The sequence below is a fragment of the Meriones unguiculatus genome, chromosome 3 (genome assembly GCF_030254825.1).
Source record: "Meriones unguiculatus strain TT.TT164.6M chromosome 3, Bangor_MerUng_6.1, whole genome shotgun sequence".
NCBI classification, from domain to species: Eukaryota; Metazoa; Chordata; class Mammalia; order Rodentia; family Muridae; genus Meriones; species Meriones unguiculatus.
In genome coordinates this window covers 82,091,593-82,110,427 of record NC_083351.1, presented here as the reverse complement: position 1 = coordinate 82,110,427, position 18,835 = coordinate 82,091,593, and the positions used below count along the sequence as shown (strand labels likewise).

General features: G+C 36.1%; 1 protein-coding gene across 1 annotated transcript in view; it reads right to left on the bottom strand.

The window, feature by feature from the left end:
* Window positions 1-18,835, bottom strand: part of Vta1 (vesicle trafficking 1) — a 74,802-nt gene that overhangs the window by 42,510 nt on the left and 13,457 nt on the right. The window contains exons 2-4 of the mRNA XM_060380228.1: window positions 8,026-8,120; window positions 5,247-5,374; window positions 4,400-4,475 (exon numbers count right to left, since the gene is read on the bottom strand). Coding sequence (XP_060236211.1) covers window positions 4,400-4,475; window positions 5,247-5,374; window positions 8,026-8,120 — 299 coding nt within the window. The remainder of the gene's footprint in view (window positions 1-4,399; window positions 4,476-5,246; window positions 5,375-8,025; window positions 8,121-18,835) is intronic.

Here is an 18,835-nt window from a genome sequence, read left to right as displayed (position 1 = left end):
AGTGCCAGATTGATTTTCAAAGTGGCTGTACAAGTTTACATTCCCACCAGCAATGGAGGAGGGTTCCCCTTTTTTCCATATCCTCTCTAGCATGTGTTGTCACTCAAGTTTTTGATCTTAGTCATTCTGGTAGGTGTAAGCTGAAATATCAGAGTCGCGTATAGATAAGCAGTTCAATATTAAAAATTTTTCAATAGCTTGATCTATAATTTGAGACATATAAATATTAAGTATATAAATTATAGTCTTGGTAAATAGATGCTGGTGTAAACCATACTCCTCTTAATATACATAGTTTCTAATTAATCAAAACGGTGTTTACAGTCCTTTCCAGGTACTTTTCCCTTGCTTCCCTAAAAGAACCTTAAAAGTATTTTTCATCTTTTTTATTAAGACAACTTGTCTGTAGCTATAAATTACATATAAATTATATATATATATATATAAATTATATACCATGCACAATATACAATTTTACTCTTCTTTTGATCAGCATTTTTACAGTTTATCCATGTTCTAGGCTACACAGGCAGCCAATTCTCTATCATATTGAGTAACACCACAATTTTTGTTTATCAGTTTCTCAGATGTAGATATCTGGGTTGTTTCAAGAGTTTGGTAATTATAAATAAGTTTCCAATGAACAAGTTCTTTTTCTAGACATATGTTTTTATTTCTCTTGGGAGAGAACCAGAAAATGAACTTCAGTGTAAAAAGGTGGGAGTATATTTCATATTACAAAACCTGCCAATTTTTTTCACTAACATCTAACATTTCCACCAAGTAAAGTCTGAAAGGTCTGTTTTTTTTTTTTTTTTTCATTCTAAACATTGCAGGGCCAACCTTTATTTTTTGTTTAATTTTACTTTACTGATTGTTAAAGCTACTGTATATATATATATATATATACAGTATATTATATGTATTATTATATATATTATATATCAGTGAGTAAGGTTTTTAAAATCTTCAACAATAATTATAAAACTTTAAACATTTCATTTAATTTGAAAATATTGTTATTGGGTACACAAGCATTTGTAACTGTGCCATTTTCTACATGAACCTGACTACTTTGAAATGTCTCCTGTCACCATCAATAATAATGTTCTTAAAGTTCACTTGCTTATTATTCCAACTTGGATTTAGGTCACTTAGTATCTGGCATGAATGTCTTTTCCTACATTTTCACTTTAAAGTGAGCAGTCAATGCACCTAACTGCTGAGCTGTCTCTCATGCCCATTCCTTCATCCTTTTCAAATGAACAGTGCTATGAACAGAATTCTGGAGAATACTTTTTTTATTTGTGCTTTCTGTTTTTTCCATTCTTTTTATTTTCTTAATTTTATTTTTTTCACAATTTATTCATTATATATCCTGACTGAAGCTTCCTTCCTAAACTCCTCCCAGTCTCTCCCTTCTCTCTCTTCTCCCCATCCCCTTCCCCTAGTCCACTGAAAGGGGCAGTACTCCTTCTCTGCCATCTGCCCATAGATTATCAAGTCTCATCAGGACTGCCTAGATCCTCTTCCTCTGTGGCCTGGTAAGGCTGCATCACCAGGGGCAAGTGAACAAAGATCAGGCAACCAAGTTTATGACAGAGGCAGTCCCCTGCTCCCCTTACTTGGGAACCACATGGAGACTGAGCTGCCAATAGGCTACATCTGAGCAGGGAGTCTAGGTCCTATCCATGCATGGTCCTTGACTGATTCACTGGTCTCTGCAGGACTCCTGGCCTCAGATTTTTTTAGCTTTGTTGGTTTCCTTATGAGGCTCCTGTTTTCTCTATGTTCTACTTCCTCCCACCCCCAGCCCTCATTCCATAAAACTCCCTGCACTCCACCTAAAGTTTGGCTCTGAGTCTCGGCATCTGCTATGAAACCCTGTTGGGTGGAGCCTTTTACAGGGCCCTCTACAGTAGGCTCCCATCCTATTTCCTCTCTTCCACCCCTTCTAACATCTATTCTGTTTGCCATTCTGAATGAAATTTAAGCATCCTCCCTAGGGTCCTCCTTAGTGTTTAGCTTCTTTAAGTCTGTAGATTTTAGTATGGCTACCCTATATTATACAGCTAATATCCACTTATAAGTGAATGTATACCACGCCTGTTTTTTTGGTTCTGGGTTACCTCACTCAAGATGATTTTTTTTCTAGATCCCACTATTTGCCTGCAAGTGTAGTATTCCATTGTGTAAATGTACTACAATTTCTGTATCTATTACTCCATTGAGGGATATCTGGGTTGTTTTCAGATTCTGGCTATTACAAATAAAGCTGCTATGAACATAGTTGAGCAAATATCTTTGTTGAATGGTTGGGAATGTTTTGGGTAAATAACCAGGAATGGTTGGTAAAGCTGGTTCTTGAGATAGTGCTATTTCCAAATTTTTGAGATAGTGCCAGAGTGATTTTCATAGTGGTTGTAGAAATTTGTACTCCCACCAGCAATGGAGGAGGATTTCCCTTTCTCCAAGTTCTCTCCAGGATGTGTTGTTACTTAAGTTTTTTATCTTAGCCATGCTGATTGGTTTAAGATGGAATCTCAGAGCTGTTTTCATCTGCATTTCCCTGATGACTAAGAATGGTGAGCATTTCTTTAAGTGTTTCTCCACCATTTGATATTCCTCTGTTGAGAATTCTCTACTTAGTTCTGTAACCCATTTTTTAATTGGATTACTTGATCTGTTGGTGTCAATTTCTTGAGTTATGAGTTATTAGTTATTATGGATATTAGCCTTCTATCGGATGTGGGTGAAGATCTTTTCCCAGTCTATAGACTGTCGCTTTGTTCTGCTGACAGTGTCCTTTGCTTTACAGAAGCTTTTCAGTTTCATGAGGTCCCACTGATTGATTGTTGATCTTAAAGCCTGAGCTATTGGGTGTTCTGTTCAGGAAGTTGTTTCCTGTGCCAATGAGTTCGAGGCTCTTCCCCACTTTTTCTTCTAACCAATTTAGTTTGTCTGCTTTTATGTTGAGGTCTTTGATCCATTTAGACTTTAGTTTTGTGCAGAGTCTTAGGTATGGGTCTATTTGCATTTTCCTACATGTGGACATCCAGTTATCCCAGCACCATTTGTTGAAGATGCCATATTTTTTCCACTGTATTGTTTTGGCATCTTTGTCAAAAATCAGGTATCCGTAAGCATTTGATAAAAATCTAACACCCATTCAGGTTTAAAGTCTTGGAGATATCAGGTATACAAGGCACATACCTAAACATAGAAAAGACAATATACAGCAAGCCTATATAGCTAACATCAAACTAAACGGAGAGAAACTTAAATAAATTATACTGAAATCAGGGACAAGGCAAGGCTGCCCACTCTCTCCATATCTCTTCAGCATAGTACTTGAAGTCCTTGCTAGAACAATAAGACAAGTAAAGGAGATCAAGGGGATTCAAATTGGCAAATAAGTCAAAGTATTACTATTCGCAGATTATATATATATATGTATATATATATATATATATGGTACACACACACACACACATGTGCAGTATACGTGAGTGACCCCAATATTCTACCAGGGAACTCCTACAGCTGATAAACACCTGCAGCACAGTGGCCAGATACAAAATTAACTCAAAAAAATCAGTAGCCCTCCAGTATACAAATGACAAAAGGGCTAAGAAAGAATTTAGGGAAACAATATCCTTTACCTTCACAATAGCCACAAAGGACATAAAGTACCTTGGTATAATTCTAACCAAACACGTGAAAGACTTGTATGAAAAAAACTTCAAGTCTCTGAAGAAAGAAACTGAAGAAGATAAAGATCCCCCATGCTCATGGCTCAGTAAGATTAACAGTAAAAATGGCCATCTTACCAAAGGCAACCTACAGATTCAATGCAATTCCCATCAAATTACTGAAACAACTCTTTACAGAGCTTGAAAGAAAAATTCTCAACTTCATATGGAATAACAAAAAACCCAGAATAGCTAAAACAATCCTCTACAATAAAAGATCTTCTGGAGGTATCTCCATCCCTGATCTCAAACTGTACTTCAGAGCAACAATAATAAAAACTGCATGATACTGGCATAGAAACAGACTGGTGGATTAATGGAACTGAATCAAAGACCCAGATATAAACCATTCTTTTTCTTTAAATACTTGTATTTACAATTACATTACTTTCTGATATCTATCTATCTATCTATCTACCTATTTATCTATCTTTAACAAGAAATCAAATATTTTTCAAAGTATGTGATCCTTTGTGTAAAGTGTTGTTTCATTTGATTTTCAAAAGCTAGCCAGAAAACAATTTACCCTTTTTGCTTTCTTTACACTTCTGACAGACATGCTGCTCAGAATAAATAATGCAATCAGAAAAGTGATAAAAAGCAACATTACTCAGCTTCAGCTATTATACAGTAAAGTGTTTACTCACTTCATCTGTGAGTTCGCCAAATACTGTTATGACATCGATTAAAAGGCTTGCAGTGTAGAAGGACTTGATCATGTTTCTGGAAGAGAAAAAGTGTTGTTATTTAAACTAAAAACAAACAAGCAAACACTGAAATGCAGTCATGTACCTGCAAGAAACAAATATATTTAAAAACACTACAATTGAAATAAAATCTGTACTGCGAACACAAATGGGAGCCAACTGCTAATGTTATCAGAAAAAACTAACACTCACAATGTAAGTAAATGCTGCAAAGTTTTACTGTGGAGTTTTTTGTTTTGTTTTGTTTTGTTTTTTTCCTCTTTTAACAATGTGGTACTGCCTGACTCTATCAAATCATCATGTATTGTTATGGTTTTTAATACTATAATAATGACTAATCAATCATCTAAGTTACTCTTGTTTTTTTGTGGTCCCTTGTTTTTTTGAAGCAGTGTCTTGCAATGCAGTCTTTGTTGGTATTGAATTTTTGATGATCCCCCTATGTCATAATAGCTTTGTGGCACTACATCCAGCTAGGCTGTTATGTTTTTAAAATTGACTTCATCAAGACAAATTTGTTTTGACTATTTTTACTAAATGTAAAGAATGTCTAATTGGGATACATTTACTGAAAAATGAGTTTGACATAGGTAATTCCTAAAGTTATTCTCTTCAAATAGAAAGGCCCACATTTGTAACCTAAAATAAAAATCACTGTGGATTTACAATTCCAAAATATATAAACCGTTACTCTGGTGGTCAGAAAGTATTCAACTGAAAACCAGGTAATTCTGGTGAGAAGGAAGCCAAACTTTAAAAGAGTTTTTATTTTCCTATCCTCACTTACTTGTGAAATCGTCCAGCTCGATCTTCATTGTCTGCATACAAGAACATTTTCAAAGCATAATTTTCCAAATGGGCACAACCAACTATTTCTTGAGTAACAGCTTCATTATCCCCCAACTGTTTCTTAAGCTAAAATAAAATGAGACACATAGCTCATGATTGTGTATTCTCAGGAGGGTCTGCTTAAAACATAATTCTAATAATTACTTTAAGAACATTACTTTCATTTCAATAAAAGTTGTAACAGCAAATCTTATAAAAACAGGTTTACTCCAGCCTCCTGTATTTAGACAAATGGATTCCCTCACAGATGCAGAATATAACTGAGCTCTAAAGATAAAACCAACCAAAACCAAAAGATAACACTGCCAAGTATCCTCATGAAGAATCAAACCATGCTAAACAATACCCAGTTACTAACAACTACCCTAAAATGGAACTGGAAGCTTCTCAAGCACATGATTTAAAAATAACTTTGTACCATTTCAGTTTGCATCAAATGAAAAAAAAAAAAAAAAAAGACTAGAAGCATCATTGTGTCCTAAAATCGTGCCTTCACAATAACGTTTAAAGGAAAGCTCACACCAAACTAGGAGAGGTAGAAAGTGACAAACTCATTACCAGATTATTTTAAATCTAGACACATACAGCCCAAGTCAACATTAATTTACAACTATGCAGATTTTCAATTTGCATATCCATCCACTACATATACAGCAATTTGAAATATATTAAAATCTGTTACTCTTGTCCAGGACCATTATGTTAGAATAAAATTGTTTGCAGGACTATCATATTTAGGCAACCATATTATTAAAATGTTTCTATTACAGGTTGACTGGAAAGGTGGCTCAAGGGCAAAGTATATTTGTTCTTACAGAGGACATGACTTCAGTTTCCAACATCCACACCACGGCTTATAACAATCTGTCACTCGAGTTCAAGAAAATCTGATTGCCTCTTCTGGCCTCTGCAAGCACTGCATACATGTGGAACACATGCATGCCAGCAGGCATACTTGTGTGCATGCACAAGTACACATACACACAATCCCAGGATTGCCTACAAAGCAACACTCTTAAATTAAAATAGAATAATTTAAAGTTTAGAAGAGATACACATACTGTTGGAATTTAAGGTGATTTTGGCTAATCTTATTCTGTATAACAGCAGCAACACACCCAAATGCCCATAATGCAATTTACTGTGTTCAAGCTGCAAATTGATTTGCAAAAACAGATTCACTCCTAAAAATCTAGTGAAAATAATGATACTTCATTTTATTCTCAAAAATATCTGATGGTCATGACATATTTGAAATCTTTAAAGTATAATGCAAACACTGAATCACAGAGGTATGCATTCACGTGAATGAACTTACCTGGCTTGACATTTAAACTCTTGATGAGTCCCTACATAAATGTGATTATATGCATTGCAAAGAACTGAGTTCTCCTTATCCTGAAGCTTTTAGCTGTTATTACTATATCTATGGCTGCCAGTTACAACTGGGCTCTAAGTTTTTACCTTGGACTGGCCCTTTCATCTGAATAGTAACTTTGGAATAATAAAGAAAATCAATGAAAATGTTAAAAGTACTGGGATAACAATTTCATTCTAGTATATTTAACTTTTTTTCCTTACCCATATTATGCAAGTTATCCAATTAAAAAAATATCCAAATAGACAGAAAGTAAGCACACTGCTGTCAAAGAAGCACTTGGAGTGGATGCATGACAGTGTCATTGTTTTTGCCTTTCTTAAGAGATAAACTTGCTTTTCTGCTACTGCAATTAAAAAACAAACAAAACAAACAAACAAAAATGACCAAAAGGAAAGTGAGGAAAGGAAAGGGTTTCTTTGGCTTACACTTATGACCTTTGGCTTAAGGTCATAATCCCTCATTAAAGGAGAAAGTCAGGCAGGAATTGAAGGCAAAACCTAGAGCAGAAACTGGGAAAGCATGACAACTGGCTTGCATTCTGGCTCTCATGGGTAAGCTTTCTTACACAGCTTGCACCCACCTGCCTGAGGACAGAACCACCCACAGTGGGCTGAGACCTCCTGCACCAATTATCAATCAAGACAATTCTTCACAGATATGCCCACAGGCCAAGCTGATCAATTTAGGCTGTGTCAAGTGATAATACAAATTAACCATGATGCCAGGATATCAGGGCACAGGACTTACTGAGTGAATCCTGGTTACTAAGACTGTTAATATGTGGCATTACATTCTTATTCAATGACACTCACATCAAACAACTCAACTTTCCTTCAAATGACTTGCACAGAGACCTGTAAAAGTACACCATGTTGACGGTGAGACTTGTTATCACCTATCAGCATCTAACAAGGCGAGGAGTATGTCTGGCCTGCCAGTAAGAGGAAGGAGAGAATAAGCAACTGGTAGCACCTTCTTCATGATTCCTTTCACTAAAAAGCCCATTTTATTCCAGGAAGAGCTATTTAGGAATTATTCAATCATTAATCTATATGATTATATGAAGGAAGGCAAGAAAGGCCTCACTACTTTTGAAAGGATGATCAGAAAGCCATTTAAAATAATGTGTATGCAACAATAACTGAGCCTACTTTATATATGAAACTCCCTTGGATATATTGTGGGTTTTTAAAATTCCTCATTTTTCTTCAGGTATGATGACATTGCTAAGTGTTGCTTGGCAAAGAACTGAAATGATAACAAATAAATGCACAAACACACAAAATAAAGTACCACATAAGACAGCCAGGGAGTAAGTTATTAGTGTTTAACTTACAGCTTCTAACTGATCCATTAGTTTTGACAAAAATTTACGACACTCAGGAGTTTTGCTATCAATCTTCATTCCGGTTTGCATAGCATATAAACGACCTACACAGAAAAGAAAAATATGTTGGTTTTAAATTTCTACACTTTAAAAATAATACCCATTGTTATCAGCTATTTAATTAGGTCCATGGTTGAGATATGTATAACATCCATTTGTGAGGATAAATTCCATTTGATAGAATATAACTGGGCAGCATGCAGACCTGGATTGGGATACAGTTTTGATTGATCTTTTGTAATATGTCCCAGCTCACAGCTTTCTGATCAATCTCAGCTGCTCTAAAACTTAGGTATTTTCCTTTTTCCAAGACATCCATCTCACCATCCTGTGTCTGGGCTTCCACAGTTGCTCCTCTTAAGGTAAGTACTGACCAGGGATAGGTTCTTACTGCATTCCCTCCCCACCCCCGTCCCCGAGGCTCAAGAGCCTTTGCATCATATCCCGAGCAGAAAAATACCTCAGCACTCTGCTAAGCACACAAGCTAAGGAACCACCACTCTTGTTCCCACCAACTGTTTGTGAACTGTCTTATTCTTCACAACTTAGCAGCAGAGCATGTCCTCTCCTTCACGCCCTTTCTAGAACACACAGCAAGATTGGGAATACTGGTAATTCTTCTAAATAAAACAAGGCTTCACATTCTTGAGTGTTCTTGTTTCCCTGTTGAAGCACACCAACAGCACTGCTTCCTTGGCTCTAAGCTTTAACTTTGGTCTGGTTTCCTGGATTTTTAAAGCATCATCTTATAAGATAGAAAGCAGCTGAACTTTTCTATTTTAAAATTTTCTTTTGAGTGACTGAATATTTAAAATACTTATGCCCAGAAAGAAATTCAGAATTTGCATTAATTTAAAATAAAGATTAGATTTTTTTAATGGATTTTATTTATAAAAAAAAAATCTCACCTATAAATGCAAAATAGGCATCATGCTAACACATTTTTCACAAGTTAGGCCTTTTTTTTTGCCATCATATTAAACACAAATAAAAAACTAGGTAAGCCATAAGCTGTCAAAAGGATGGTGAGTTAAAGCACTAAGAGACAAGATATAATCCCGTGTAAAGAGTGCCTGCCAAATTAGTGATGTTCATAGACAATGAGGGTTAGGATGCTGCCAACAGAGGCTTGAGCTGAGGTTTATAGGGAGAACTGTCCCAGTCATTTCAGTGTACTCGCTCTTTAAATAAATAAACCTCTTTAAAAAAACTAATAAAAGCATTTGAGATAAGTGTAAAACTGAAGACTACTTTAACAAACATCCCAGATTGAACAGTTTCCAGTGTGAGAACTAAAAAAGTTTATGGTGGTGACTTTATAAGGTCAGCATACACACAATGTCTGTAATTCCCTCTTCTGTAAACCCAGAATGTCCTTGACATGGCAGCACTACTGTTTCACATTACACATGGTTTCTTCTAGCAAATGCACACTGGGGAAATTATCAAAGGTCAATGTTATAGTTATTTTTTGTGTGTGTTATGGTACCTCCTACCTAAGAGTTTATTGGGTTAGAAGAAAACAGAATGTAGCATTCTCTAGTGTCATTTTCATTTTGAGAGATACTTCAGGTATGCTTTAAAATAAGGTACTGGCATAGAACCTGCCTGGTTGATCAATGGAATTGAAAAGAAGACCAAGAAATAAACCCACACACTTATGGACACCTGATTTTTGACAAAGATGCCAAAACCATACAATAGAAAACAGATAGCATCTTTAACAAATGGTGCTGTTTAACTGGATGTCTACATGTAGAAAAATGCAAATAGATCCATACTTATCACCCTGAACAAAACTAAAGTCCAAGTGGATCTAAGACCTCAACGTAAAACCAGACACACTAAATTGGTTAGAAGAAAAAGTGGGGAAGAGCCTTGAACTCATTGGCACAGGAGACAACTTCTTAAACAGAACACCAACAGCACAGGCTCTAAGATCAACACTAGGACTTCATGAAAAGCTTCTGTAAAGCAAAGGACACTGTCCTCTGAACAAAACTACAGCCTACAGATTGGGAAAGGATCTATGCCAACCCTCTATCTGACAGAGGGCTAATATCCAGTATATATAAAGAACTAAAGACGTTAAACAGCAACAAATATAGTAATCCAATTAAAAAATGGCCTGCTCTTTAATTTTCTCCCCCTGAGGGGGAAGCAGCATTACCAGGCCACAGAAGAAGACAATGCAGCTACTCCTGATGAGACCTAATTGACTAGGATCAGAAGGAAGGAAAAGAAGTCCTCCCCTATCAGCGGACTTGGGGAGGGGTATGCAGGCAGAGGGTGGAGGAAGGGAGGGATTGGGATGGGAGGAGGGAGGAAACCCGGGGGGGGGGATACAAAGTGAGTAAAGTGTGATTAATAAAGAAAAAAAATAAAAAAGGGGGTATAGAGCTAAACAGAGAATTTTTAACAGAGGAATATCGAATGGTAGAGAAACACTTAAAGAAATGTTCAACATCCTTAGTCATCAGGGAAATGCAAATCAAAACAACCCTGAGGTTTCACCTTACACCCATCAAAATGGCTAAGATCAAAAACTCAAGTGACAATGCATGCTGGAGAGGATGTGGAAAAAGGGGAACCCTCCTTCATTGCTGGTGGGAATGTAAACTTGTACAACTACTTGGAAATCAATCTGGTGCTTTCTCAGACAATTGGGAATTGTGCTACCTCAAGATCCAGCTATACCACTCCTAGGCATATATCCAAAAGACACTGATGTATACAACAAGGACATTTGCTCAACCATATTTGTAGCAGCTTTATTTGTAATAGTCAGAAGTTGGAAACAACTCAGATTGCCTTCAGTTGAAGAATGGATACAGAAATTGTGGTACATTTACACAATGGAATATTACCTAGCAATTAAAAACAAGAAAATAATGAAATTTGAGGTAAATGGTGGGAAGTGAAAAAGATCATCCTGAGTGAGCTATTCCAGGAAGCAGAAAGACACACACGGTATATATTCACTCACAAGTGGGTATCAGACATATAATATAGGATAAGCATACTAAAATCTGTACACCTAAAGAAGCTAAGCAAGAAGGAGGGCTGGGTAAGATACTCAATCCTCATTCAGAAAGGCAAAGTGAATGGACATCAGAAGAGCAGGATAACAGGGAACAGGATAGGAGCCTACCACAGAGGACCTCTGAAAGACTCTACCCTGCAGAGTATCAAAGCAGATGCTGAGACTCAGAGCCAAACTTTGGGCAGAGTGCAGGGAATCTTAGGCAGAGGTGAGGACTAAAACCAGGGTACCAAGCTAGGTGACTACAATACCAATAAACTACAATTTACGTCTATTGTTCTTTATTTCAGATGGGATAGACAGAAATTTTCTCAACCCAAAACCCAATAGACTACATTTCTCTCTTCTCTTCCACACCCCCAAATCAGCCACATCCTTTTGTAACTTGTCCAAGGCTTTTATCTGGGAAGACTACACTAGTTACTCTTCATCAACTCTGACCACTATTAAAGTATGGCTAAACACCCTCTCCTTGTCAAACCACTTCTCTTTCTTTTCAGTTAGCCCAGCTTGAGTCTATTTTTGTCAGTTCCTTTACACATGAACTTGAATTCTGACCACTTTGATGAGCTGCCCATGTCTTCTTAGAGGGGTTAGTGACATTTCTTCTTAAAAGCCCATTACACAAGCTTTTCAGATAGAAATATGTTAGCTACAAATACTATGGGCATTCTTGAAATTATTCACATTTCTGAAATTCATGCACCAAATGAAACTAAGTTTGGAGACTTCTTTTATCTGCACACATTTAAAATTCAACTAGATGATTTTTTTTTCTGGTTTTCTTATGGCTTAATTTTCCAAATTCAACTCTATCTATTATTCTATCTTTACGTGACTCATAGTTTAAAAATCACTCAACACATTATTTTTCTTTTTCTCATAATCTGTGATTCTTTAATATATTTTACTTGGTATACTTTCTGCTTATTTGACTTCGTTAAAATATTGGATGAAATGCCTTGGTAAATATTACATGATCGTATCTTTGAATGACATTATGCCTTTTTATTTCCTAAATTTAATCTATATTTTAAAGTATTTACAAAATTTCCTTCAGGACATTAAGCATCCTTGCTCTTATTTTTAAGGGAAGGAATCAATTCAGTGTCAGTGTCTATGCCAGACTGCTTACATTTCTCCCAACAATAACCATCCTTAGCTATGCTAAAGTGGAAGCCCTTGGTATGTATATGAGCCTTAGTCAGCAATACAGTTAGATGGAATGTGGAAAATAATGTAAGCACATATAATGACATTTTAATCTCAATCTTTTAAAAAGCTACTTTTAAATATGTCATATAAAATTATTATTAAAAAATTATGGACTTTAAATATTGGAGATTGGTGTTCAAAACATATTTTTAGTTCATGAGGATAAATAAACCAATTCTTCCAGCAATCAAATATTTTCTGGGTCCAATCTAGCTCAAGCCTTTCCTCCATATACTGCTACAGAATTAACATCTACCCAGCATTTCCTTGCCTCCCTGCTTTGTCCTAACCCAAAGCAGCTATTACTTCAGGATATCGGGACTGTCATCCCCACATAAAAATTATTTTTTTTAAATCCCTCACAGTCTACTTATCTTGAGATTTACAAGTTATCTTTATAAGCTCTGCTCATATCTAATTTTAATGTTTCCTTGGTGTCTTTCCAACTCTCTCAGGCTCCTTACATCCTCTGCCACCCAATACTGTCATGTCTGCAATGGCCTGTGGATCTCAGGGTCTTTTCTTGTCCATCTCAAAAATTTCTGAAATTTTCATTACATGGGATACTACTATAGCAGAGACTGCTAAGTACCTTCTCATATGCCTGTTTCTCATATTTTTGCTGTGTCGACATGTGTACTGCTAAAGATTACATTTTCAATGTTCAAAACAAATGTATGGCCTTGCATAATAACTAAGACTAACTTTGCAGAACTGGAAACTGCTGGGAGAGACTTTCATAGAGTCTCCTTCCAGCCAGATATGGCAGGGAAATATCTCAACTTCTTCCTCTCTTCCTCACCAACTGGAATACTGCTGCTTGCTAACTAAATTCCAGTAATCATCTTGGACTAAATGTAACTTTTGTGATGTGCTAGTTGCTAGCTCAGAAACCCGACTAGCTTGGAGTCCTGGCAAATTCATAAAGATACACTGACAATGTGCATTGCAAACAAGCCTTTCTTTTAAAAAAGGGGAGTAAATCCTTATTTTACTTGGGTTATTAGTTTGAATTTTCTGCAATAAGCTAGCAAATCTAACTCAAATGCAAACACTGACATGCTTATTGACCTCTAAAATGTTATGTGCTCTGCTCACACACTGTTCCACAATGGAATTGCCACCTCAACCTGATACACAGCTGAAGTTAAGTCTATCAAGTAAAACTCTCTGAATGCAATACGCTGTTCCAGCATTTAACTGTATTTAAATATATATGCACATACATGTGTATATACACACATATATGTATGTATGTACTATGTATGTATGTATGTATACAACTATGAAATGTTCCAGGCTTCTAGTTCATGAGGATCTTTCCATTTTTAAATTACAACCTGTCTTCTTTCAGTTATCTCTGTAACCATATTTAATTTTAAAAGTATTTTTCTTTTCAGTTTTTGATGTATGAGTCTTGTTTTGTATTTTAGGCTGGCCTGGAACTCACTATATAGCCTATGCTAGCTCTCAGCTTGCAGTTATCTGCTGTGTTTCACCCTCCCAGTTGCTGGGCCTAGATACCTGTGTGACCATGCCTGTTGTGTTGGTTTAGATGAGAATACTTCTATAGGCTCAAATATTTTAATGTGTGGTCCTCAGTTTATGGACTGGGAAGGACTAGAAGGTATAGTCTTGTTGGAGGAGATGTGTTACTGGGGCCAGGCTCTGAGGTTTCAAAAGCCAATAGCATCCCTAGTTTTTCTCTCTCTGCCTCCATCTTGTTGATATGATGTAAGCTCTCAGCTCCTGCTCTATTATCTTGTGTACCTGTTAGCTGTACACAGCCAACCATAATGGTCATGTTTTTACCCTATGAAACTGTTAAGTAAGGTGGCAATTAAGTGATTTCTTTTATAAGTTGCTTTGTCATGGTTGAAGCATGGCAATCATGGCTCTGGCAGGACTTGGCATTCTCCCTTACTCCTTCTGTCTTTCTAGAAACCGTTAGATTATTTATATTCCTAAAGCTAGCTCCAAGGTCTCTTACCCTTTTTGGCAGCTACTTCCTCCTAAGACTGACTACCAAGATCCAGCTATCAAAGTATTTTAGACCAGAAATCAAAAGTCCCCTTTGGATCATCTAATTAACATGCCAGATTAAAATTATTGTTACTTAGGGTTTCCCCTTTTACCTTTATAAACCATCTTTTCCTATGGGTGTTTCCTCTCTATCCAGAGGCAGTCCTTTGTCTCCCTTTCAGACAAATATCCTTTTCCATTCTCCCTTGTTCCATCCCCCTTTTTCTTCATCTTCTATCTCCTGTCTTTGTCTCTTATTTCCTGACCTTTGTCCCTCTGGGACAAGTAAATTTCCTTCGTGCTGAAAACTTGGTTTGAGATGTTCTGAGCCAATACCCATACTTTCAATGGTATCTCTTCACAGCAATAGAACAGTAACTCAGACACCTATCTACCATATACTTTTCAATGTGACTTTCCTATGTGACTGTACTTTTCTACCTGTAAATCTTTTTATTATATCGCTCTTACAAAAGCATACTAATACAAATATTCAACTATCCTTTTTCATTATGTCCACATCTAAGCAGCAGAGACTGCTGGAAAACTGTCATGATTATAAATATAATTATTAGCCTCAAATAAATTTAGTATTTACTTTCCCAAAATGCCATGTTTTATTTTAAACATATTTTAATTTCTTTAAAACAAGTATATCTACAAATATACACAAAAAGTAGTGCATATTAATTAGATGATCACTATGGACACACTGGCCAGTATAACATGATAATGTGAGGCAACATTCTGTTGAGAGTTTGCTTTCTGTATTTTTTTTTCTCGTATCTTCTCAGCACAGTAATGGACAGTGGACACTCTTTTAGGTCTATCATCCACAGGAAACAGTCAGCTACTTAGTAGACCCTCTTGGGGGACAAGTGGCTAGTCAGCAGAGTTAAAACACAGCTAGAGAAGGAGTGAAGTTGATTGCCTTAGGACAACTATTAAGCACACACATGAAAAATTAAATCAACGCTTTCTTGCTCCCGTAAGTGATTGACTGTCATGTGAGAGATTTCAGGTCCTCATTAGTTTATTTAGCTTCTGTGGTTTGCATATCTATGTATCTATCTATCTATGTATCTATGTATGTATGTATGTATGTATCTATCTATCTATCTATGTATCTATGTATGTATGTATGTATGTATGTATCTATCTATCTATCTATCATCAATCATCTAACTGCTCTGAAGAATATATAAAATTGTTCTTACTTTTTTCAAATTCTTATTCAGGAATACTTGAAATGCAGTGTAATACTGTTTATGAACATGACCTATAGTTTGTTCCCTTCATTTGAGTATATACTGCTCTGTATTATAAAGGAACCATTATACAGTAACATCCTTAACTTAAGAAGTAGATCCTCTCAGACTGACTTGACATTTTCGTATTAGGTATGTGGTTTACATTTCGATGTTTAGAAAATATAATAGAAGATATTTTCCAATACTGATAAAATTAAGACCTAAATTTTCTTATAAAAATATATTAGAACATTTATTTTACCATATGGAAAGAAAAAAAGTATCATTTTCATACAGAGCTGCTTGAAATGTGCAATTCATTGTAGACATAGAAATATAATGAATATTAATGTGCATAGAAAACACCTATTAAGGTAAAAGAAATGCATGTGTAGCTAAAGTCGCTGACAAGAATATTTCATTCTGGAATTTCTTTTAGGAATAAATCCAGTAAAATTGATACTTTTTAATTTTTTTCTGAGATTTTAATATCATTATGCCATTTCCCCACTTCCATTATTTTCAAATTCATGGTATCTTTCTGTTTGCTTTTATGAATAAATATTATTTGACGATGAGTAATGAGGTATGTTTGCAAAAGGATTAAGCACCTTCTAACCCAACTTTAATTTAATGTGAGGCATTTGGGAGACAAACATTCACTAATCATGAAAGTATACATTATTCAAAGTGCCACACACTCTGGACATAAATGTTCTAACCAGTCTTGTTTTTGCAAGAGAAATGTAAAAATGTCTAACACGCTGTAAATACAACATTTTACAATGAATAAGGTCTTATTTTATTAAAAATATGGCACTGAAATTCTACACTACAAACTGATGTTTAAAAACAAAATTTATTTCAAAAGATAGAACTGAAATACTACTTTAAATATGTTATAAATACCCGTTATATGCTCATTACTATGCTTCGTGCAGCAACTTCTGAGTCAAACACTGAATTAAATGCATAGCTTTTATAGTGGGTATAATTTTACTACCTTCCCAATTAAAACTGTAAGTAAAAATCCCCTCTCCTGCCAATACATACAGTTTGACCACAAATAAAATAAAAAAAAAACAGAACAACAAATAAGGAAGGCAGAATAAATAAATGTATTCTAAAGGGTATACATTCATCCTTTATTAAACAAGCATTTCGGAGATTCTGTCATGATACAACTACTTTAATAAAAAGTTATTTTAATTCCTACTAAATGATGAAGTAAAATTTGACTTATGAATGAATACATTTAGTTTTTTTAATATCTACAAAATCAGCTAATCATCACACTTAGACTATGAATACTAGCATTGTGCTGATTCACAGCAGGCAGTACATAGCAACTGTTTATTAAAATGATACCATAGGCTGGGTTTGGTGGGGAAGACCTGTACTTTAAGATACTTTTAAGGTTCAGACAGAGAATTGCCCTGTTCAAGGCTGACCTGGGAAAGAATGATTTCAAGACCAGTGTAGGCCTTAGAAAAAAACCTGATCAAAAATCATAAATCAAGTTTCCTAAAAGTAGAAACAGTAAACCCTGGTATCTAGAGAAAAGACACAAGCATGGACCTAAGATCAGCCCAGCATTCTGCATGGAGGCCCACTCTAAACTCGGGGGTAGGGGTGGGACACAACAGTTCCAAACAAGGACAATATGTCTTCTGATTGAGCTGGGAAAAGAAAGAATTTTGGGAGAATGAGGCAGTTCTAAGTTGAAGGCCAGGGTAATGATCTGGAGGAAGCTATACAAAAAGAAGTCCACTATCTGCACAGCTACATACAACTGAAGTTGGCCAAACACTACTATATGTTCACACATGGGAAAACTACACAGGGCCTAAGAATGCACATGGCTATGTATCTATCTCTTGCCAAGAATTCTCACACTGCTAGAATAGATTCATGTTCCAACTAGATCACAGAGAGTCCTGGATATTTACCCAGGATATTCAATAGACTCCAAAACCATACTTTAGAAGTGGAGCTAACCTGATCCAAAATAAAGGCTCTTTTATCCACACTCTCCAATGGCTACTTTACTCATGCACCCCAAAGAGCTAGAAATAAATGGCAACAAACAACACTGGGAAACAAAAGGAACAAAGCACAAAGGGATCCAACCACAAATACCTTGAATGTTGGCCAGCTCAAATCTTTTCAAAATGTCCTATGTCTAAACAAAAATTACTAACCATGATGGTGTGAAATATGATGTATAAGGCAATAAGCCAATACTTCAAGCAGATCAAGCAAAGCTAACTAAAATGAAGGAACTATCAGATGACAGTCAAATACTGGGAAACTAATATTAAAGTCTTGATAAAAAAGTGAGTAAAAATAAAAGAGAAATAAACATAAAGGGACTCAAATGTAATACCTAGAAATATTTATCCAAAGTGGAAAAATTACTTAATATGATTAATAGTGCAGAATAAACATAAAAAAAGAGAAGAGAAACGGTTAGTGAGCCTCAGAAATAGCAATAGAAACCACCCAAAATAAAACTGCCAGAAACCAATCTTAACAAACTCAACTGAAGAATGACTAAAGATAATGTGGTACATTTACATGATGGAATACTACTCAGCTTTTAAATACAAGGGCATCTTAAAATTTGCAGGCAAATGGATAGAACCAGAAAAAAATCATCCTGAGTGAGGTAACCCAACCCCCCAAAAAGATACACTCACTTGTAAGTGGACATTAGCCATAAAGTACAGGATAACCATTTTACAATCCACAGGCCCAAAGAACCTAAGCTACAAAGAGGGCCCAAGGGAAGATGCTTGAATCTCAGTCAGAAGAGGAAATAAAATACACACTGGAGGTGGATGAAGGGAGGGGACAGGGTAGAAGCGGGGGTTCAGGGGTAGGGATTTGGAGTGGGAAGACCAGGGAGAGAGGGCCAGGTGAGAGAATAGAAATCAGAGGTGGGAGGCATCTCTGGGACTTGCCAGAGACCAAGTATTAGGGGAGGCTCAGGAAGTCTGTGGGGTCAACCTAGTTGAGACTCCTAGCAACAGGGGATATGGAGCCTGAAATGGCCATCTCCTGTAACCAAGTACGCTTTTAGTAAAGGGATAAGGATACCATCTCACTCACAAAACCTTCAATCCAAAATTGGGCCTGCCTACAAGATGTGCAGGGAAACAGATGGAGCAAAAGAATGAGAGAATAGCCAACCAAATACTGGCCCTACTTGAGACCCATCCCATGGGAG